This window comes from Anguilla anguilla, chromosome 4 (assembly GCF_013347855.1).
Source record: "Anguilla anguilla isolate fAngAng1 chromosome 4, fAngAng1.pri, whole genome shotgun sequence".
In the NCBI taxonomy this organism is placed as follows: domain Eukaryota; kingdom Metazoa; phylum Chordata; class Actinopteri; order Anguilliformes; family Anguillidae; genus Anguilla; species Anguilla anguilla.
This window is the reverse complement of record NC_049204.1, coordinates 55,270,814-55,294,617: the sequence shown is the minus strand read 5'-3', so window position 1 is coordinate 55,294,617 and position 23,804 is coordinate 55,270,814. Positions and strand designations below refer to the sequence as shown.

The 23,804-nt window shown below is 49.2% G+C and overlaps 1 protein-coding gene across 1 annotated transcript; it reads left to right on the top strand.

Annotated features, from left to right (window-relative positions):
• Positions 1-265: 265 nt before the first annotated feature.
• Positions 266-22,516, top strand: qsox1 (quiescin Q6 sulfhydryl oxidase 1). The gene is made up of 12 exons (XM_035414728.1): positions 266-835; positions 2,111-2,211; positions 3,300-3,348; positions 4,046-4,148; positions 6,021-6,111; positions 6,332-6,477; positions 8,105-8,239; positions 8,573-8,702; positions 13,895-14,017; positions 15,361-15,499; positions 16,617-16,793; positions 20,520-22,516. Exons 1-12 carry the CDS (start codon positions 547-549, stop codon positions 21,404-21,406), a joined length of 2,370 nt encoding a protein of 789 aa, XP_035270619.1. The 5' UTR covers positions 266-546; the 3' UTR covers positions 21,407-22,516.
• The last annotated feature ends 1,288 nt before the right edge of the window (positions 22,517-23,804 follow it).

Genomic DNA, 23,804 nt, shown 5'->3' with positions numbered 1-23,804 from the left:
TAAACGTCTAGAATTCGGGCTTTTGCTCACTGGGATGCAACTCATGACTTTTCATCAATTATACCGAATGTTAAACGAATCGCCAAAAGATAAATCGTTTGAGAAACGGTTATTCTGTGCGGTGGTCGGCAACATTCCACCGAAGGTTTACATTTCTTTGTCACTTAGCTTGCGTTTGGCTCACAGACCAGCAAATGAGCCAAGCCTTTGACAGAAAGCTGCAGCATTCCGTACAAATAGACGAAACGCAAATGAAAAATGACGCACAGCACGACAGGCCTGTTGTCACACCACAGCTTTTCTGCATGAACTTCCATGACGCAACAAAAAGTTCGAGAAACAATAGCTTTTACCAGCTGCACGGCGAAAACAGTATTGCCAATGCTATCTCCAAATAAGTAGGTTGGGCTCCTCCCTCGTGCGGAGCTGAATTTGATATGGAGGGGGAGCGCAAGCGAGCAAACGGGAGAGTAAAAGTTTGTATCACTTTCTGATAAAAAGCTCGCTTGCACACAGTCGAGTCCGTTGTAGCAGGGAAACAAGAAGATGGCGCAGCACCGCTGCTGTGCCACGTCTCGATGTTCACGGAAAATAAGAAGAATTTTGAGTGCCTGGTCAATATGCGTCTTTATGCCTTACGTTTTTCTTTTTCCTCCTTCTGCCGAAGCCGGACTCTACACACCTACCGATCAAATTGTCATCTTAAACCCGGATACTGTGGACTCCGTGTTATTTAACTCCTCTTCGGCTCTGGTGGTTGAGTTTTACGCATCTTGGTGTGGACATTGTATTGCGTTCTCTCCCGTATGGAAAAGTCTGGCAAGGGATGTCAAAGGTTTGTGATCTCTTCCCCCTTTTAGTAATTTAAATATCAAAAGCACGCGAGACATTTCAGTTTTGCTATGCAAGGCTAGGGATGAGTGTGCACACAGCTGCAACAACTGTGGTAATAATTACTAGAAGGACAATTATAATGCAATCGGCGTCTATATCATTATGTATTGCAATGGTTTTTCATTGTTTTCATTTGTATTGCTTACGTGTGTTCTGGTTGTTATATTTCACTATGACTCACCAGCTGCATTTTACTACATTTGGATTCTCTTCAAAAGTTCCCTGACGAAGGAAATTTAAAAAAAAGAAAATCGAGAACAACACTTGAGTATGTGAAAAGCTTACTGCACGGGCAAGAGCCAGGGGAGTGAGAACGCGCAAAAACAGTACCATTTGTACTATTACAACACTGCTCTGTGGTGTGTATTCAAAGTTGGAAAATGATCAATTGTTCAGTCGGATTCACAGATGCATTGAAACTCGCGCGTTAGTATTTCCTGTGGATGTTATGCGTCCATGTAGTTTATCCCCCCATATATGTGAACATACCTGGCAATTCCTACATATTTGGAGAATATAATTGCTTATTGGAGCACGTGATGTGATTTAAAATTCCACATGCTGCCTCTATCTTTGGACTCTTGAGTACAATGGCCAGCTTCTGCCCGTTGGAAAGTCGTTTTTCCGAAATTCTCACAGGTAAACTTTGGTATGGTTTCTTGATGGAGAACACTAAGCGGTATGACCTGGGAATTTTACGAACTTGGATATTGGAATACAAGGCCATGCAGAGTTTGGGCCTTCTGGCTTTATTTGCCTGTGCTCCCTGCAATGGTTTTTACTCCCATCACTGAGCTTATTTTACTGTGCATGCAAAGGAGATTCGTTTTTAAAATACAAACACAAAGAAAGATTAACAACAAAATGCAAATCTGATTAATGTCATATTGGGTATTGAGTACATTGTTGCTGGTGCTGTCAGTCCCACATACAATATGATACTCAGGGTGCAAAGTGCTCAACATCATGTCAACTTATAAGCCTGCTTTGGTATACTAGTTCTTATTGAGACTAATTTAGGAGCAAGAGCCGTCTTGTCATTTCAAGGGCAAGATGACACACATTGAACCTGACTGAATTGTGTCCATTTGTCATGCAGCTTAGCATCAGTATTTGTCTTACATTAAGGTGATGGACTGATCTGAATGAAGCTCTAGTTTGTTTCCTCGGTCATGATTTGGTTTGTACGTCATTCTCCATTTTCTCTCCCCCTCAGAGTGGAAGCCTGCTGTGGACCTAGCAGCCATAGATTGTGCAGATGAGGTGAACAGAATGACCTGCTTCAGATTTGGCATCACGGGGTATCCCACTCTTAAGGTACTTAAATGACAGTGAACCCAAATTTTAGTCTATACTATGCTGAAGGCTGTTTGCGCAATATTTGTATGGGTCCAAAGTAATGTTGGCACGTGTCGCACAGTCACTAGGAAATACTTTGTCACTTTAACTTACTTGGGGACATCATAATGTATAAAAAGGCCAGCATGAAATAGGCTGATTAGAGTGTTCCTTTTTTAGAGTGCCTTTTTAAAAAAATAAAATAAAAAAAGCTTTGTTAGTAAGGGTTAGATGGTTAATTGGAGTTCTGTCAAGTATTTTTATTTATGTGTTTTGATTTAAGTTCAGGCTAGAACAGCAGTGCTATTTATAAGTAAGTATTTCAAATAATTCAGTATGAATTTTTTACGAGTCAAAGTATACAACATCTGCATTTTGGTGGTATGCAGTTGTTACAAAATACCACAGACTTCAAGAGTTTTCGTTTTTTAAATTTTGATAGAAAAATGTACTGCAAGGTGAGATTAATCTTGTGTATATCATTTTCTTTCTGTTTTGAAATTGTGTGTGTGTGTGTGTGCGTGTGTCAGGGTGTGTCTATGTATGTATGCCCAGCCAGGAAATGACTTGCTGCATCCATCTCACCATTTGTTCTTTCACAGCTATGCAGCATGAATGATAAGTAAAAGGCTACAATATTGCAAATCCGCGACTAGCGAATGCTTAGAACAAAGAGCATTGTCTCTACTGCTATTGTTCATTTTATTTAGGATATGTTTGCTGCATTGTTCCAAAGCTTTTGCATACTGTGCTCTTCTGGTAAAAAAAAAAAAAACAATCTGAAGCAACTGGTGGTTCAATTAATGTTATCTTCCATCTTAAGTTTCTTTTTATGTATATATTATCTACTCTGCTCCCCAACTGCCATTTTTTATTATCAGTTATTTAAGTTTCACTGTCAGCTAGTAAGCGCCCAGTCTAAACTGTCATTTTGCTAGCCTGTGTAGGGGCACAACAGCTGCTGTTGATTTAAAGGAGGAAGTGAGACGTGCATGTGGTCAGCTTCTCTGGGCCGGCTCTGCTGGTGCCTGCAGCCGAGAATATGACACTGTCTTTCTCTCCGGCAGTTTTTCCACGCTTACTCAAGAAGTGAGTCCCAAGGACAGCGACTCAAAGGTACTGCTTTTCCATCTCCGGTTTCTTCTTCTGTGCTTTCCCTCCTTGAAGATGTAGGCGGCCTCGTCTGTGTTTCAGTTGGGGCCTGATCGCTGTGCTTCTCAGCTGAGTGTCAGAGGAAGTGAGAAGCAGGCGAAAAGCCCTTCCGGCGCTGTCATGCTATCGAGCGAATGGACGTGTTTCGCAACTGCAGATGAAACTATAAGTTGCAGAAGCGAAAGTCGGCCTTCATGCAGCGTGTGCACACAGCAGGTTCAGAAGGCGCTGCTGCTGCTTCGCTGGGCTGCGCAGATGTTCACTTTTACTCTTCTTGCTTCACTTCACTTCATAAGCGACCACATTTAACATACAAATGAGAAAAATGTTGATTTTATTTTTATTTTCACACTTCAGTGTGGCCTGTATGTTTATGCTGTGTTTCTCTGTTGGCTATTTGCTATTTCCATTGTTTGAGAGTCTGGTCACTAACATCATAACTTTGAGCACTTAAATTTGTATTTATGAAGTCATAGCCTCTGGGAGATTTTGTGGTCACATGCATAATTAGCATATATAATTTGCGGTGTTGCTCAGCGAAGTTCATTTGTCATGATGAATAATATCATCATCATCAGTGCCCTCATCATGAGATTTCAGGGAATCGGTGATGATGAAGCTGCCTCTCCACGTGCTTCAGCTCCTTTTAAAATATTGACAGCGCCCCCGTATGATGTGAGGGGGTTGCGGCACCTGGTGATTGACACAATGGAGACGCACGAAGAGACCTGGCCTCCTGCCTGCCCCCCTCTGGAGCCTGCCAGGTGAGCCTGCCCGTGCTCAGTGTCCCCCAACGTCCTTCACACCGAGCGCTACCTGGCTCTCGTTACCACCATTTACCCCACCTCTCTGTCCCAAGTTATTTACCCCGTCTCTCTTGCCCAAGTTATTTACCCCATCTCTCTGTCCCAAGTTATGTACCCCATCTCTCTGTCCCAAGTTATTTACCCCATCTCTCTGTCCCAAGTTATGTACCCCATCTCTCTGTCCCAAGTTATTTACCCCGTCTCTCTTTCCCAAGTTATTTACCCCATCTCTCTTTCCCAAGTTATTTACCCCATTTCTCTTTCCCAAGTTGTGTACCCCATCTCTCTTTCCCAAGTTACGTACCCCATTTCTCTTTCCCAAGTTATGTACCCCATCTCTCTGTCCCAAGTTATGTACCCCGTCTCTCTTTCCCAAGTTATTTACCCCGTCTCTCTTTCCCAAGTTATTTACCCCATCTCTCTTTCCCAAGTTATGTACCCCATCTCTCTGTCCCAAGTTATGTACCCCATCTCTCTGTCCCAAGTTATTTACCCCATCTCTCTTTCCCAAGTTATTTACCCCATCTCTCTGTCCCAAGTTATTTACCCCATCTCTCTGTCCCAAGTTATTTACCCCATCTCTCTTTCCCAAGTTATTTACCCCATCTCTCTGTCCCAAGTTATGTACCCCATCTCTCTGTCCCAAGTTATTTACCCCATCTCTCTGTCCCAAGTTATGTACCCCATCTCTCTGTCCCAAGCTATGTACCCCATCTCTCTGTCCCAAGTTATGTACCCCATCTCTCTGTCCCAAGTTATTTACCCCGTCTCTCTTGCCCAAGAGATGCTGGGTACATTCCATTATATTACAGATGTGTTCTCTGAGATATCTGTGAGCGGTAATTAACTGGATGTTTCGGGATTAACTTCAGGGTCTGTGGTAAATTATTTGTACTTGGGAATGTTCAGGGTGAGCCAAAGTCCAGGCCTTCCCCCCTCATCTTCAGCCTAGATCAAACAGTCAGGCCTGCTGTGCCGGTTCCAGCGTAGACATTCTACCGCTATTGAAGAATAGCCAAAAAGGAAGAAGTGTAAAATCTAGCTGTTGAGACTGTAAAAACAAGCCTTTGCAGAAATAGTGGTGAGAGTATTCATTCTGCATGCTCCGTCTGGCCTTTCCGTTTGGAAGAATCTCTGTCTGGAAGTTGATTCCTCCTGTTTGTTCAGTGCAGTAAGAGAGAGGGAGATGGACTGCACGTGTGCAGCTGATCAGTACATGGCCTAGAGCCTCTGGTCTCACTGAGTCCGTTAAGGGTTTTTTTTCTGAATGAACCTCCTGAGAAAAGTGTTAAAATATAGAAATCTAATGGTGCTGTGTTTTCTGTGTTTTCTCCGTGGTCTGAAATTCAGATTTCTTTTTTGGGGCGTCCTGTTGGATTTTATTCCAATTAAATTACGTTAAACCAGTCTAGGACTTGGGCGAATATGCACTTATCAGGCTGACTGACTTAGGGCTGGCTAATAAAAAAACTGTCTGTCTGAGGGGGTACTACCAAAATGCACACGTGCTGATTGTTGACATAACAATGGCAAGAGCTACCTGCCCTGGTTTGTAGCCATTTAATATTAATATCAGTCAGCTGAGCTGTGCTGCCATTGGTGGACTCCACATTAGACCACAGCGACTAGGCCAACCAGAGTAGTCATTATTGCATTATGGGGTGGGGAATACCTAGCTGACTAGAACCCTCCCTTCTTGGGCGACCCTGTAGCCACTTACACGTCGCCCTCTGCCAGTCCTGGCTCAAACTGGACTCGAGGTTGTGTTAGGGTTAGGGTTAGGGTTAGGGTTCAGTGCGCCGCCTGACCTCCTTGTCTCCCTCTTCGTAGCAAAGCGGAGATCGACAACTTCTTTGAAACGAACAGCGGGGGGTACCTGGCCCTGGTGTTTGAGGAAGCCGGTTCATACGTGGGGAGGGAGGTGAGGGAACGCCCGCACATTTCAGTAACAGTCTGTCTCAGTCTTACTGTGGACCCATGGCTCATATTCACCTCAGTAAATCCAGAGTGGTTTTACACCTGTTGCACATATACAGTAGGTTGCACAGTTTGTTTATGCACATATCATGCAAATGGTGACGATCCTGCAAGACTGGTTATGAACCAGAGGGCCTGTCCTCATGCACTCTGTCTCATTTCAGGTGACGCTCGACTTGCTCCAATACGAGAACATCACAGTGAGGAGGGTACTGAGCACAGAAGATGGTCTGGTTTCCAAACTGGGTGTGACGGAGTTCCCCTCGTGCTACCTGTACCGTCCCGGCGGGAACTTCACCAGGCTCGGCGTGTGAGTGGCTGAAAAACTGTGACCTCACAATGCACTGCCGACAGCGGTTCTAAAATCATGTCTTCACCTGTTCCCTGTATATCTTTCGGCGGTCCAAAGTCAGTGTTCTGTTCATATCACAAGCTATAGACATAACAAACAAGAGGGAACTCGTTGAGGAGCATTTTTATAAAATTATAATTTTTAATGAGCTTTGATTATAAAAAAAAAAAAAAAAAAAAAGAATGTAACCATTGGGTTGTGAACAGTTTTCCTTCAATTTTATTCTTTATTCCTTGAAAAACATCTGGCCTTTTATTAGGCCCGTGGAATTATGATCTGAGTAATTATTCATTTTCAAAGTGCATTTGCCATGATTCCTTATCCTGTGAATAAATCCCTTTTTTTACTTTGTTTTGTTCTTTTTTAATAACTTGGCATGCAAAAGGAGTATTTTCCCTGACAAATGCAAAGGGAATGATTTATGGCCGATTTATTTATCTTCCCCCCTCTGCTCCGGTGCGCTGGGGAGGGGAGGAGAGAGAGGGGAGGAGAGGAGAGGAGAGGGAGGGCTTTTTAATCTGTTGCGCGGGAACAATAGCGCCGCGTTCCTGCGGCTCACCTGCCAAGCGGTCCCCGAGTCGCCGGGGGCGACAGATGGCCGCGCGTCGGCGCTGAATGGGTGATTGATCCGGCGGGTCGCCCATCCGTCACTGGCGGGGCCTCCCAGGTGAGCGAGGCCCATCACGCGCGCGTCCATGCTCTGGGGACCTCCAGGATGAATAGCCCCCCCCCCCCCCCCCCAAAACGAGCGTAATTGCGTCCCGGGTCGTGGTGAGTGGGCCGGCGTCGGCCCCGCTGTGGCACGGTTCGGCTCGCCGCTCCGGAAACGACCCGGGACGGTGACGGGGTTCGGGAAGCGACGGCTGCCATTTTGTTCCCGTCGGCAGGGCCTGCGGAGTGGTTAGCGATCGCCGCCCTCCTGCGCCACCTGTTCATCGGTGGAGATCGGAAGCCGAGCGTGCTCAGATGTGCGGGGAGGTGTGGGGCCCTCCCTGTCCTCTCACACAGTGCTAGAGGTGGAGCGGGGCTGCCACACACACACACACACTCTCTGGCACCCTCCCTGTTTAAAACACTAGCGTGCGGATACTGGTGCTTCTGTGCAGGAAATGAGCTGTGCTTGGGTTTGAAATCATTCATTCACTGTAAGACTGCGGGGTGATTGCATTTGCATTATGGCTCTGGGGTATCGGCCCTTCCTGGAAAACCTGCATTTTATTATGAATGACATGCTCTGTCTCCCGGGCGGATCTCAATGCGTCAGTCGTCAGTCATTGCCCATGGCTCATTCACAAAGCCTCGTTTTGTTCCGGTTTGTTTCACAGCTTGTTTGCATTTACCTACTATGGAAATGATCTCATCGTCTTTTTAGAATATGAAATGGAATTTAGAACCAAATTGTTGCTGTTTTTTTTTTTTTTTTCAGGTGAAAAAATTAAACGCGGACAATGTCTTCATTATACACACTTATTTTTTTCTCCCTCAGAATCTTGTGTCGGATTCATTGGTCTTGCAGACTTTTCCACATCCCTCTGCGGCATTCCTCACTCAACATCAATGTCTGTCCCGTCTGTCTCCCTCTCAGGGACATTGAAGCTCGCACCTTCTACTCCTACGCCCTCCAGAGGCTTCCTGGGGTAATACGGGCCGGAAAATCGCTGACGGTGGTCTCTGACCTCCACGAAAATACCACGCAGCAAGAGTGGAGGCCATTCAACAGGTGAGCCATTGGGCCGGCATTCGTTTTGAAACCAAGTTTCTTGTTTTCTCACACGCGCAATCTCATATACGCATGTGCATACACGCGCATACGCATACGCACACACATGCGTTTAATTATAGGAAGAATTCCACTGAGGAATTTTTACATTTTTCCATTTAATGCAGGTGGTAGTATAAAGTAAATAGTATACTACAGTCAGGTCGAATCAGAAGCTTCAGATCTAACACAAGCTCAGTTTCCATCCTTCTCAGCATGGTGCTTGCTAAACGCACTGCGTGATTTTGCTGTGCTCTGTGGGATTTATTTGCATTTGTTGACCGATGTCATCAGGACCCGTGTGTACATGTCGGACCTGGAGTCAGCCTTGCACTACTCCCTGCGTGTGGAACTGGCTGCTCACCCCGTGATCAGCGGAGAGGACCTGACCGCTCTCAAACGCTACGTCTCCGTGCTGGCTAAGGTCAGTGTGGAGCCTGTCTCACTCATACGCCTTCGAGAGCGTGTTGTCACATGTGTTAGGATTACTGAATTCGGCCACCAGGGGGAGACAGGAACATAAACTTGACTCTCCAGTGTGTCTGTTGTAGGAAAAGCACACCAGCGCTTTGGAGCAGTGCTCAGATTTAAGTGTAATGATGGTGAATCACATGATGTATTGAATAGTTGTTTATTATTGTAAAATATTTTACTGTATAGTGAGATGGTGTTAAAGGATTTATGCATATATGCATAAGGGATATATTTATCACTGTATATCAGGTTTCCTCCTAATACAAATTCACGTAATACAAACTCCAGTAGAGTGATATTTAAATGAACAATTAAGTATCCCCTTCTGATAGAAAAAAACACTTGTAATTTCACAACAAAGATACTGGCCACTTTTCTCTCTTTCCTGTATCTTTCACATTATTTAACAGCTTGTGTGCTATTATGCTGGAGTATAACCACTGACAGTTTTACTGAAATGGGTAAAGAATACATAGAAAAATACACAAGGAACACATAATGGAGAAATTTCTGGAAGCACACAGGACAGGCACTTTGTTACGCGTACAGCAGACTCGCATTACAAGCGTTTGAACGAAGTGGCAGTGTTGAGCTCTGCTACTTCCTCGGCGCTGGGGCCATATAACACTTTCAGTGCTAAGCAGAATATTGACGGCTATTGACTGGTCAGCCGCAGGATGCAAAAGACCCTCTTGGGTGCTGTTGAAACTTTTATTTACTCCCCTGATGTAAAGTGCAATGCGTGCCCTCCCCTTCCCTACCACCACCCCCGTTTCCCCTGAGACGCCCCCCAATTAAGAGTCCCCAACCCCCCCACCCACTGCCCCCCCACCCAACGCCATGCCCAGTTCCACTCTCAGGCCTGCACAGCTCATTACACTAGCCTGCGTTTGATTAGGCCCAACACACAATGTCTTCCTCCCCACATCTGCCCTGGCTGGCTTTACATCAGGAAGCCCCCTCCACTCCCAATCTGTGTGATTATATCTGACTCCCTGGGGATGTTTCAAAGGGTGGGGGGTGGAAGGGGGAGCGGGGGGGGGGTCGTCGTTGTCCAGCCCCCCCATTAACTCTAGTTTGTGTTGTCAATATCCGTAAGTCCCTGCGGTCCACCCCCCTCCCCACACAGACAGGCCTTGTGTCCCACGGCAGGGCTTTGGGGACGCGAGTAAGCAGCCTTTATTTATCGACGTATGCTGGAGATATCAATTAAGCACACGTGCCGTCTGAACAAAGAGGGCGTGTTTAGCCCGGCGGGGGGGGGGGGGGGGCGTTCAGACGCAGGAGAGGGGGCCGCTGCTTAATGCATGCAAATGAAGCGGAGAGCGGAGTGACCTGTTTTCTGGGATCAGACCACACACGTGCTCAGTCGCTCAGCAGCTCACTTCTTTGCCGTGCGCTTTGAGTTCCCTTTGATTTCATGTTTTTTTTGGGGGGGGTGGGGGTGGGGGAGGGACATTATCAAGATCTGTGCGGTTTATAAATAATTTATTTTTGAAAAAGAGCTTATGGCCCCCAACACGGAGCTCGTAATTGGATGAGGTTGATGGGGACACATTAAGTACAGATGCTGCCTCCATTGTGGCTCCCCGGCGCATTAGTCTCTGTCACGTCTGTCACTGTTTCGCATTGTGTGAGCGGCACTGAGCCCGGGCTTTTAGGCCCTGCTGTTTTTACAGCAGCGGAGTCCTGCAAAATGCCCAAAATGCATTTCTGTGTGTTTATTTTATTTATTTATTTTTTTTCTTCAATATTCTTTTCTGTTCTGTAATATCGGCGGGTTTACCGGGCTGTAAACCGGGAGGCCGGATTTATGAATTCCGACATGTATTTCGGGATTAAAAAGGCAGATCTTGGACGCATGAGAGCATTATTACCAAGAGGTTTTAGGATTTACTCCGCTGTCCAGCTTTCTTGACAGAAAAAAAAAGCTTGTAAGAGAGAGCGAGAGAGAGAGAGAGAGAGGGAAGGATAGAGAATAAACAATATAAGGGAGCTTAATCCCAAATCCAGCCTAACTCTGCCCCACTTCTCACATTGGGCACGGTGGAGAACATGTGGGCCCGGTGGCGGTCTGACCTCTGTCCTGCGGTGACAGGAGAGCCGCTGGCGAAGGGAGGCGCGTGTCGGGGCGAGGAGCCGGAGGACTGGGGGGGGTGGGGTGGGGGGGGGGCGTGGGGGTGGGGGCGAGGGCGAGGGGGAGGGGGCGGGGGGAGCAGGCTGTTGCCGGTGCGGAGCAGCGGAGCTGTTAGCCAGCCTTTTTGCTCAGTGGCATGTATATCGCTCCCCGAGGGGCAGCGGGGCTGGATTAAAAAGGGCTTCCCTGGGCCGGCCCCGACAGATGCGCTCCCCTCCGAGCGGCCCTCCGAGGAGGCGGCTGCGGTTCCTCAAGTGCTGATGCTAATCGGATTTGAGATGACATATTGCCGGGGTGAAGTGGATTGTCATGGTCCAGCGAGAGGCTGAGGGGAGGGGAGGGGAGGGGCGGGGCGGGGGGGGGGGGGGGGGTGCAGGCGGGCAGGGGTGCCAGGCGGGCGGGTCAACAGCACGGCCATTATGCACTTGGCAACGCGGCGCGGGCGCGGCAGCGGGGAGTGGCCTACCTGCCGTTTTAATGTCACAGAGGAGGACGTTTAGAGCACCCATTAAAACAGCACAGAGTAAACAATCAGCTCAGCCAGAGTGCGTGTGCAAAGGGCTGATTTACTGTGACTATCATGGCTCTGTGCAAAGCAAAATTGTTGCACACTGATGGACAAACTCACCCTGTAAATCAGCATTTTGAAATCTACCGGTTCATCTAGTTTCCCTCCTAATATTATACATGCATGCTATCCATATTCTTATATTCATTTTGAGTTGCCTGTTTGGGGTCGGCAAGGAACATTATCTGTGTGTTTGGAAATGGGGTGGGGTGGGTGGGGTGGAGGCCGACAAACTGTTGACTGGGGGCCATGTATCGGTCTGTATTTGTAGAAATGCACTAAAACATATATAAATGCATGCAACAAATTACTGTTGTTTCATTTGGCCATTTCATCCTCACCTTTTCTGCTAATCTCCCAAAATTTTCTGAATATAATTGGTCAGCTTTGGGAAGAAAAAATACCTGTGTGCCGCATATTTATGAATAGGATTTTGGGGTTTGGATACACCCCTAGTGCCTCTTCTCAAAGCCAGAGTGTGAAGTGTAAGAGCATGTCCCAGGACAGTGGGCTGGATTAGAGGGGGGCAGGGGTTAGGGAATTGGGATTCCCACTTTGTTAAGGTTGAGAAGTCTTCCATTCAAATGTTTGCTAATGAGATTTTTCCCTCTGGTTAGCGGCCAAACCTCACAGCCACCGCGGGGGCTAAGCCAATTGCCCCCTTGGTAGCGGCGCGGGGACCTTATTGCGTGCCCCCCACCCGCCCTACCGGTTACGCTCCATTTCCCCCCCTTCTCTGTCTAGGAATACCCAAAATATCCCTTTTCTTCTTGTAGCGGCGGCTTCTGCGGATGAAAGGGAACAAATCAAAGCGGCGTGCGCGGAGGGGTTAAGTAAACCTCCGGGAACCTTTTTGAGTGAGCTGTGTTTAATGGCGGTCCCGTTCGCGGGTGATGAATAGAACGGGCCGAGCCCGCAGCCGCGGCGCCCAACAGATGGCGGGTGCAAATTGAAACCACTCAGCAGCACAAATCAAAAAAGGTGCACCTCTGGGAGGCACCGCCTCACCCCCCCTCCTCCGCCCACCCCCCGGCTGCCGTGCGGTTCGGAGCGCAGGGGTGACCTCTGGGATGCTTCCAGGTCCCCCTGAAATCTGCATTCGGAGTTTCTTTAATATCTGTTCACGCCTGAGTCTGTTCGCTTGGACTTATATTTCCCACCCATAAGTTTTTCACAGGATAAAATTTTATTTATTAACCCATTCCAAAGAAGCCAATCGCAATATAGCATTAGCGGTGTCCGTCCACAGTCGTGCTTAAACCTGTACGTGATATCGTGTTGGGCAGACGTCAACGTGTGCGTGCCTGCGTGTGTTTTGTACGTGTTGAAAGATTTCAGAAATGCACGAGCAATTACTTTGCACAAAAGGCAGAGTGGCGGGGGGGGGGGGGGGGAGCTGAGTCGAGCTTCGTGACTGCAGCTCTTTACCTCCGTGTTTTGAGTTCAGCTTTCAGCAGAGATATGGGGTTGCCGTGGCAGCGCCCTGTTTACCGGGCCGTCTCCCCGTCATTAACTTAGCAGTCAGGAATGACAAGATTAAATGCAGCTTGCTTTGCTAGTCATTTTAATGGGGGTTTGATATGATAGCTGGTACAGAAGCCCTCTAAGGATCGGAAGTGGCTTATAAATCCGACCGGTCGTTTTGGCGGGTAATGCTGTTCTTCCCCGTACCTGAGACCTTTCTGTCACCACCTCCTGTCAGTCCTCAGACAGAGAGATTTACTCTGGCCAGAGTTTGTCCCCTGATCTGTCAACCCTTTTCACAATTTGCAACATTTCTTTTGTAACTGACAGAAAAAGAAACATTTTTTTGTTCATTCACACCGATTTGTCATTGGGCTGAGTGTGTGGAATTTCTGACTGGCGTGAGTGCAGTCTGGGAGTGTTTTTAAGCCAAGGGACATACACTGTAGCAGAGCTTTTAAACCATTTAACTATTGCCATGCAGCGGTACTGCAGCCATGCGAATGCTGCTACTTTACTTTCTGCAAAATAGTTTCAGTACGTGAAACCCCCTGCTGCATAGGTGACTTGTGTCGAATACCCTAAAGACTGTGATCCACGATATCCCTCTAAAATAGGAGTTTTCAATTAATTGATCACTCAAATGCAGATTTATCACTCTGATAATTTTAATACTTTAATAAGCTTTTTACTTTTGAGCAGCGATACACTGAAGTAACATTTGCAGTCTGTGAGATGCTTTATTACAATATACATTTTTTTACTTATATTGAAAAATCAACTTCTTTGGCTTTTTGTCAACTTCTTCTTCTGATCAGGTGTTTTATTTATTGCAGTTAAAATAATCAGTAAGTCAGACAGTAGCTGGGTAGATAAAATCAGCTCTCTAGCTCGGTGGGTGTTTGGTGTGGGGAATACTGGCTGTGGCAGTCAGGCTAATGCAGCCGCCGTGTGTGCCGTGTCGTTGGGTCAGTACTTCCCTGGGCGGCCGATGGTGCAGAACCTGCTGCAGTCCGTGGACGCCTGGCTGAAGGAGCGTGGGGACTCCGAGCTGCTCTACAGCTCCCTGCAGGACATGCTGGATAACACCGGACAGGTGAGGCCTCTTCTCCCCGCTCCGTTCTGGGCTGCTCAGGTACAATGTCTCCTCTTTTGATTTGGGTCTCCTTACATTTCCAGGTACTGTGACTGTTGCGCTGTGCTATGGGTGAATGAACAATATGGAATTCTGGGGCTTGTGTTCTGTGTACATCTGACTTTATGCTGTGAAAAAACATCCTTGCTTAATTTTAGGCAGTATGCAACTGTCTAAATGTGCTATTTCAGTTTGACCAATTAGTTTTGTTGGGTAGGCTCCACCGGCCTTTGTAACTGCAGCTCAGGGCGATGTCTCATTGGCTGCAGAGGGTGCTGTGTTGCACTGCTAGGGTGTATGATGCAGTTTCATTGGCTGCAGAAGATGCTGTGTTGCAGTGCCAGGGTGTGTGATACAGTCTCATTGGCTGCAGCAGGTGCCCTGTTGCAGTGGTAGGGTGTATGATGCAGTCTCATTGGCTGCAGAGGGTGCTGTGTTGCAGTGGTAGGGTGTATGATGCAGTCTCATTGGCTGCAGAAGATGCTGTGTTGCAGTGCCAGGGTGTGTGATACAGTCTCATTGGCTGCAGAAGGTGCCCTGTTGTAGTGCCAGGATGTGCCATGCGGCCTCATGTACTGGAATCCTCCTGTCTGGCATCCTTTATTTTGGTACCTTCCTTTGGAACGCACTTGATGTTGTCATTGGCAGAAATGCTTCAGAGACCGCAGGCTCTCAAATTGAAACGGTCACTTAGTGGCATCATTAGCTTTTAGCCGCGAGATCAATGAATCAATGAGTCAATGAGGAAGTATGAACCCACTCCCCCAAGGAAATGGAGTGGAGTCGCAGAGAGCGGTGTTCGGTGTGCACACAGCAGCTCTTTTCAATCGACTGCTTTGTAATGCTGTCAATCACGGGCCGAGCAGCCCCCCAGCCTCCTGCAGCGGCCCGCTGTGGCTGTGGGGGCGTGGCCTGCAGTCGATCAAAGCGCGCTCCATCAGAGCCTTCGTACCTTCGGCCAAACCACACGCTCTTAACCTCAGCGTTTCATTGGTTATCGTTTGTCCACAGCAACCTTTCGGCCATACTCCCTTGGCTCAGAAATAACTCCTGGTTCCCCATTTTGTTGAATATGATAATTGTCTTTCTTTCTAAATGTGTGGCTGGATTAGGCTTTTCCCACCATAAACAAAAAAGGGATCAAAATATGTTGCCATTTTTTTATGGAATGAGAATAAAAGACATTTTGAATCCGCTGCCTCTGTATTAAGATTTGATATAAAGCTCCTCTGTTAAACTGAATTTGAGAAAGTAACTGAACGGGGTGTGAGGACAGACCTGAGGGCCTGTGTGTGTGGCTGCAGATACCCGATGCGGTCCTGCCTGAGGGGGTGAAGTGGGTGGGATGCCAGGGGACCCAGGCACATTTCAGAGGGTACCCCTGCTCCGTGTGGACCCTCTTCCATGTGCTGACTGTGCAGGCCATGAAGACCCCAGGGGCAGGTAGGACAGCTGTGCTGCCCCTACTGAAATCACCTTCCTGATTACTTTCACAGTCTGGTAATTCATCCAGTCATTTGCACTATTATGATTGGTTTGAATTGGGTGAATTCACCCAAACTGCCTTTAACATACAAAATACCAGCTATACAAAGGGAAAAGGGGAAAACCTACATTACATTACAGGCATTTAGCAGTTGCTCTTATACAGAGTGACATAACATGAAAACCTGACACAGTGCTGAGACTTGCTGGTTCTCTGTTTCTTCGTTCTACAGCATCGGTGTGTAACATTCCCCCTCTCTAATGCACTCAGTGTGGGTGGCAGTTTTAAGGGGGTTTACCTGCAAATTAGGCTGGAATGCTTCACAGACATATTCTGCATTCATGTCCAGGTCCATCACCGGACTGCCGGTGTTGAGGAAGTGCCGTGGGTTTTTGTTCCTTTCTCGTGCGGTTTTGTAGCTGAAAAAGACCTTAATTGCGGGTGGGTAAAAAGAGATTAGTTTAGATTAGTGGAATCTGAGTGGTTAATAAAAGGGGCAGCTGACCATCGCTCCTCTGCTAGCGGGGCTAATCCCAGGGCTTACGGTGGGGGGGGGGGGGGGGGGGGGGGGGTGAGGAGGGGCGGGGGGGGGGCTTCGCATGACCTGCAGATGGACAGGCAGAGGTGTCCATCTGTCCTCTGCGGACCCCTGGATTATTTTCGCCCGCACAGATCATCTGAGGGGAGAGATACGGCTTTAAACAAAGCCGTGGGCAAAACAAACCCGCCTGGCTGTATCCTCCGCCTTGCTTCTGTCAGCCCATTCAGCTCTCACAGTGAGCTTTTTCAAAATGAGCCTTTATCCACACGTCACAGCTCATATTCTCCATGTTCAATAAATTAAGTGAGGGTGGTTTTTTCCCCCTATGCCATCCCCTCTATGTTGCATTTGTCATTTGTAGTACCGATGCTTGGTTGCCCGTTGAACTGTAACATCTCAGGTGTAGACTGTGAGATTCAAGTGTCCTCATGCTGGACAGTGTCTCTGGTCAGCTGCCCCCCCCGCGATGCAGGTTTGTTGTCAGGCAGTGAAACGGGCACCCGTGATGACGCAGGTCCCCCTCCTCTCCGCAGCGCCGCTGGAGGTCCTCCAGGCCCTGCGGGGCTACGTGCACAGCTTCTTCGGCTGCCGGTATTGCGCCTCGCACTTCGAGACCATGGCGCGGGAGAACATGAACCAGGTCCGCTCGCCGGCCACCGCCGCCCTCTGGCTCTGGTACCGCCACAACCGCGTCAACAACAGGCTGGCAGGTGAGTGGCCGCCTCTCTCCGGCGAGCGCAAGCCGTCCGCGGAAGTGCCTGTCTGCCCGCTCTGCCTGTACCCAGTGAACAGGTGATTCTCTGAGGTGCTGTATTTGTCCTTGCTGTGGCATTACCTGCTAAATAAGCCCCTGGTCCCTCCAGTGCATTTCCATAGAGCAAAAGCTATAAGTTGGCGGGCCTGCATTTATTGCACTTTAAGAGCAGATGGTTTATGGGTGTTCAGTTAAATGTCTTTAAAATAAAACTAGATAGGTGTACAGTGGGTGTAGTGTGATGAGTATTAGCAATAGCAATCCCTTCATCTAACATTTTCTTTCTGTTTTGTTAAAGTTTGAAAGTAAGTCCGTTTTTTGGCGGCTCTTAAAGAGCGAAAGGAAAGAAACGCGCCTCTGTGTGTTCGGTGTTTGGGCTCCGGGTGCGAGGGAAGTCCTCCCTGCCTTCGGGCCACCTTTTGGGAACGTTGATTCATTGCTTCCCGTACGAGCGTCACGTGACTCGGAGAATCCCTTAATCTGCAGGTGCTGAAAGGGTTCCTTGCCTCGACGGCGACGCGCTCTAGCCGCAAAGTCGCCGGGCTGTAGGGCGATTAGCAGCATTGTGGCCGTTAAACCCAGGAATCATGGGCGCTGGGAAGAAGATGTTTTTGGGAAGAAGATGTCAGTTTTTGAGCGCTGCCTTTCTCCTCCTCACAATGAGGGTGTCTTTACTCTGAGGGACTGACATGGACTGTAACAAAGTCAGAAATGCGCTTAACTGTTTTATTGCATGTTTACCGCCTGAAGCCAGCTTCCAGTAATTCTTCTAGATCACAATAAAAATGTTTCTATTTCTAATACATCACCCTAGCTGTTACAGAAGGGAAGGAAGTCCAATGCATTTCACTGCAGGAGGGGAGCTCCCTCTTTGATATTGTGTGTAACTATCTGCTGAAATCAGGCTTCTAGCACATCTTTCCTGCTCATTCCTTAGCGTCTTAGAGTCTGTACAAAAAGTCTGAAGTTTTTGCTGGATTTTTCTCTAAAGTGTCCCGTCTCCGCTTGCTGCTAAATCCCTCTAATTCGGCGATCCTCTGGGCAGACGCCAGCTGTCCCCCCCGGCTCCTTGTCCCGTCTCTTCCTCCTCCTGCGCTCCGGGATTAGCCCTCCTTCCTGAGACGAGGAGCTCCTCGCCGGGGCGTCTGCAGATTGGACACGCGCGCTAGGCTACGGCCTGCCCGGCTGCATGCCTCAGAGAGAGAGAGAGAGAGAGAGAGAAACCCTGCTGCTGCTACAGTAATGAGGGCTGGTGTGGCTGCCCTAGTGAGCGGGGCTACCTGCAGAGTGCCCTCTTAATGATGCAGTTACCGCACTTCAGCTTTTCAATTAAAGCTCTGTAAGAGCACTGAAAACTCTTTGAGCAGGGAGGTGTCGGGTGAGAGACTGGGGCAGCTGGGGTTGAGGTTGTCGTGTAAAAAAAATAGTTTTGTTTTCAGGTTTTCATCATGCTTGTTTATTATGGAGGGGCCACTCTTCATTACCTTACTCTGAATCACTTAATTATTTTTCCTAACTTCTGTGGTCAGAGGGGAGAAGGGGAGACGGCCCCCTCCTCAATCATCAGAAGAGCGGGAGCCGTGAATAACAGGGGGACTCAAGGACACGAGTGCCTCCCTCTGCTCCTCCCTTTTCCCCTGACACCTCCTCCCCATTAGGGCCTGTCCCCCAGTGGCCCTGCCTTCAGGAGCGCAGGCTAGCAGCACGGGGGGGGGGGGGGGGACCCGGCGCAATTCCCAGGATGCCTGTGGCAGCAGGTGGCACACGCCGCGAGGCTGCAGCCCCACGCGCGGCCCTATTGTAACCTGCAGCCCCTGGCGCTCGCGGTGCTGATGCACAGCCCGATAAGGGCTGAGGGGGAGGGCTTTGGGCTGCATCGCGGTTGGTGGAGGAAGGAATGAGGAATGAGTGGGAGGTTTGGGAAGGGGGGGAGCGGGGAGGTTCAGAGCTTCGTCAATGAGTCCCGTCCCCCCCGCCCCCCCCCCTTTGCCCAGTTCCTCACCCCTGCCACCTCCCGTTCCCCCTGTCTGCTCCCCCGGGGGACCGTCCTCCTGCTCAGCGTGTGCCTCTTTAGCAGGTCCCCCTTTCAGGGGCAGCCGAGCGTGAAAACGGGCCTGTTTGTCAAGCGGCGAGACAATTAATTTAACTGGCACAAAGGGGCCTGCGCCGCGGCAGCTAGCAGCTAGCCGCTAACCGCGCAGTTAGCATGAGCGCCGCGCTCCGCGTTCCCGCCAGCGGGGCCCGGCAGAGACGCGTGCCCCCCCCCCCCCCCACTTCCGCGATGCGGGGAGGAGGCCGCACTCAGCTGGGGTGGCTGAGGAGAGAACGAGCGCTTTCCTTTGTTTATTTACACTGCCGCCTGCCGCCATTCTGCCTGTTGCTCTGGGGTGCTCACGCTCGCCCTCACCTTGAGCTCCCCCGCACACAACGCCATGAATAGGATGGATATATACATATTTATATTTCTGAGAATATTACATGAATTATATCAACAGCCCTTGGCGAAATTGGCTTTCTGGTAATACTGTCTGTAAGGCTGAAGTCACCCCTGAAATAAAAACAAAGGTAATGAAAATTGAGGGAAGGATCAGAAGAGTGTGTGTGTGTGTGTGTGTGTGTGTGTGTGTGTGTCGTCACGGCGAGCCGCGGATATGAGAGCTGTCACGGCGAAACGTTTAAAGGGCCCCAATTCCAGCAGGACACACTAAAGTTGATATATCTCTTATGTAAAGTGCTGTATGCAGAGTACATACACACATGCATATGACGGAGATTAATCTGGGGGAAAGACGGGGGGGATGTAAATTGACAGTGCTGTAAAGTGACAGAACTGCTGCCGCTTTGACTCCCCCCCCGCGTCAGCGACGACAAGCAATTTATTAGCAGATGCCCCCCGTTTGAGGCCCGAAGAAAACATGTAAAGCAAAAATTGTAATTCATTAAAAGGAAGAGCTCCCCCGGAGGTGTCCGCTTTCAGATCCAATTTGGAGATGGCGGTGTCTTCAAAGGGGTGTGGAGATGAGGGGCTGGGGGGTCCTGGAGGTGGGGAGGGCTCTCTGTCCCCCCCTCAAACACATCTATTATCCCTCCACTGCTCCCACAGGGCCATCCCACCAAACCATTGATCATTGTGAGATCCTGTCACACGGAGACACACACGCGTACATACACACACACAAACAACCACACACACACACACACTACATACACACACAAATGCACCCATATACACATACATTCACACACACACACACACACACACACACATATGTACGCATGCACAAATAAATGTACACACATACTCATTCATAAAGCACACTGAAACTGATCCAAAAGTCATATAAACCATGACACACCCTAAGCAAAGGTTTACAATTGTGTATTAATTATGTACGTGTCCAGTTTTTTTTAGAAATGTGTTAATAGTAAAAGGCTTTGAATGGGTGTGACCACCCAGGAGGTCAGCACTGTTCAGTGAACACGGCTGTGCTAAGACAGGTCTGGACTGAATCACGATATGCAAGTTAGCAGAGTTGCAGACAAAAGCACTTCATACCCAAGCAGGTGTTCAGTTCCAAAGACGTGCAAGTCGAGTGTTTTGCTGTATAAGCATTTTGTCTGTTGTGATCAGTTGAGTCACGCCCCCCTAGGAAGACGTTTGTGTGTTTGTTCTGTTTAACAGGTGCTCTGAGCGAAGACCCCAGCTTCCCCAAGGTCCAGTGGCCTCCCCCGGACCTGTGTCCCCGCTGCCACACGGTGAAGAGAAACGGCGAGCACTCCTGGAACCAGGAGGAGGTTCTCCGATTCCTCAAGGAGTACTTCTCCTCCGAGCGCCTCCTGCAGGACTACCTGGAGGGCGAGGCCCAGCTGCTGAGGGAGCAGCGGGAGAAGCTGGCCGCGCGCCGGGAGCAGGAGGCCCAGCGGGGGGCCGACGGGAAGGGGGAGGGCGGCGGCGGCGGTGGGCGAGCGGAGGAGGGGCGGGAGGGAGAGGAGGAGGAGGAGGAGGAGGCCGAAGAGCAGGGCGCGGCTCCGGCGCCGGGGGAGATGGCGGGGCTGCGGCCGGCGGACGAGCCCTGGGCCTCGGAGCTCCCGCCGTGGGGCTGGCCGACGCCCGGCTCCGAGCCGGCGGAGGCGGCGGCGGCAAGGCGGCGGGCCCAGAAGCCCAGCATCGTGGGCCTGAAGCCCCGGCAGCCGCGCGAGGACATCGTGGACCTGGACTCCTTCGTCAACCAGCACTACAAGGCCAAGGCGCTGCGGGCCGCCGCGCTGGCCGGCCGCGTTCGGAGGCGGAGCCTGCAGAGGAAGGAGGAGGCGGAGCCGCAGCCCGTGGAGCCGGAGAGGCCGCAGGAGCGCGGGCTCCCCGGGAGGTACGCGGGGCTGGAGGAGGAGCGCGGGGACGGGGGCCCGGGACGCAAGCGCTGGACCTCCCTGCTGAGCGTGGGCTTCTCCGGCCTGGACCTCAGCCTGTGCCTGCTGCTCTACTTCAGCTCCTGCATGTGTCTGCTGGCCATGTACCTGTACTTCAGGCTGCGGCTGCGACTGCGCAGGGCCAAAGTGGCGCAGCCCTAAGCCCTGGTTCCCCCCCCCCCCCCATTCCCCCTGTCTGCCCTGATCTGAAGCCTAATCCTCCCTGTTCTCCCACCATCGAACCCCACAGAATAGCACAGAATCGGCCCAGATACCTGTAAACACCACGGAGCCTCCGTGCTCGAGCGTGTCGGTGTGGTCCTGGTTTACGCTGATGTTGCGCTGCTAACCCCAGCTGAAGCTGCGCTCAGAATCACGTTTGTGGCCACTTACGAATACACGCGAGTGTCTGGTTTTGCTGCTGTTTTCAAAAGATGAAATGATTTTATTTATGATCGTAACTGGAAAGGATCGCTAGTGCTCATAATTGTGATTCATATTTATTGTAATTATTAGGCTTTTAAAAATTTTATATCATTACAACACGTGTTCAATTTTTAACTGGATCAGTAAAAAGTAACATACTCATTTAACGTGAAAAACATTCTCAAACAGCAGTTGACCCTTTTACTCGCAAGCATACAGTATGCACACTAACACAGGTAACTTTGTCACCCAAACCTGTACGTCTCACTGCGAGCTCCTTTCAAGTGTGCGAGTGGAGTATGCCGTTTGATTGAAGGGGGGCAGGTGATGTCACATTTTGCATCTACTGTAGGCCCATAACAATGTCAACATGGGCCCCTCATTGGATCCAGCCTGCAGCGTGGTTAAAGGCTTTTAATGCCACTCTTGATTTACTCTGCTGGAATTTCACATTATAATCATTAAAACCCGGTTGTTGATCGAAGGCCAATAGTGTACTAAAACGGATTGAACCTTCGAAGCCAGGTTTTTTGAGCCACATCATACCCTGCAGACATACGTCTCGGTGAACTCCCACACTGAAGTGTGACTGATCATCTGTTCCTGGTCTCTCTCATGAATATTCATGTTGGCTGACTGATTGATCGTGACTTCCCAGAAGCAAGGGGACTGCTGATGTCCTTCAGTGGCTTTGCACGATGATGAACAAGGGTTACCGAGTGCTGTGCACAAAAACACAGACTCACAGAGGGCTGTCATCACCAGTGCATACCCTCGCCCCGCTCAGAACTATGAAGAGATTTTGCTTTGCTATTGAAAACCTAATAAAATTATTTTTGCTAATAAGATGCCTTGTTGGTGAATTTCTTTAAGTGTATTCACGGCGGTTTACATTTGTGAAGTGGTTTAGGTTTGGGTTCAGGAGCTTTTTTAGTAGTCATAGTAACTAGAGCTGCATAGCTGTGCCTGCTTATCCAGTTACTGGAAGTATAGGGTCAGTTTCATAATATCTGTAACTTCAGCCCATCTGAGGAAATAGTGATATGGTGATATTTCAGAAAAAAATGTTAATTCAGTGTGTATCCCATATTAATGGGAAAGTGTGGTAATGTCCTAATGTTTCGTTCAATTTATTTATAATTATCTGTGGAAATGCATACTGCTTGGTTTGGGAAGGTAGTGAGCAGTACTGTTATAGGAGTCTGATAGTACCTGTCCAAAATCAGACCCCTAAGGTAAGGGGGTAGTGGTGTTGGGCAGATAGGTGGGTTATTTGGAAATATAAGGTAAGGGGTAGTGGTGTTGGGACAGATAGGGGGTAATTTTGGAAAGGTAATAAGGTAAGGGGGTAGTGGTGTGGGGAAGGGTGGGGGGGGCAGATGTAGGGTTGAAGAACAAGCCTGTTGCCATCTGGTCTGATGCTCCAGCTAAATCCTAACAATTTCATTGGGATTATGGCAAGTGAGTAATCCAGCTTTCCTTTGGGCTGTGGGAGATTACCGCGGGGATTAGCTCCCACCCCATAATAAACTTTATTAAAACGCAATCGGCTTTCAGAGCCTCTTCCTTCGTACACACTTGGGAGAGGTCTCTCCGAGGGGGCGTGGCCGCGGGGGAGGGCGAGGACGCTCCTCAGGAGAAGCGGGCTTCTGATGGGGATTAGGACGCGCGCTCTGTCTGAAGAACATGGACGCCTGGTCCTCAGAGCTGTCCCGGCTGACTCAAAATGTCCTCGCGACGTCACTGGAATGTTGTGTCGATGCTGTAACACCGCCACTACGCGGCAGCAACACCGTGAGCGCATTTTGGGTTGCCTGAGAACTCTCCGTACTTCTCCGTTCCAACACATCGATCCCGCTCCCTGTCACCACCGTCAGCTTGCGCTTTGACTGAGAGGACGGCATTGAGCGCTGAAGTTCTTTGCAGAATGAGAGTTTCAAAATTACTGGCCGTGCATCAGAAACCCACTAACCCTTACCTAGCGCTAAAGCCCACAGTCAATTAAGTTTATGATCAGCGCTAATTACAATACACGACAGAAGACATAAAGAGTTTGAGTCGTTTATATCATGATTTAGTAACTCATAATAGCAATTATTCATGGAGAATTATTTTAATCAAACAAGTGCGGCCC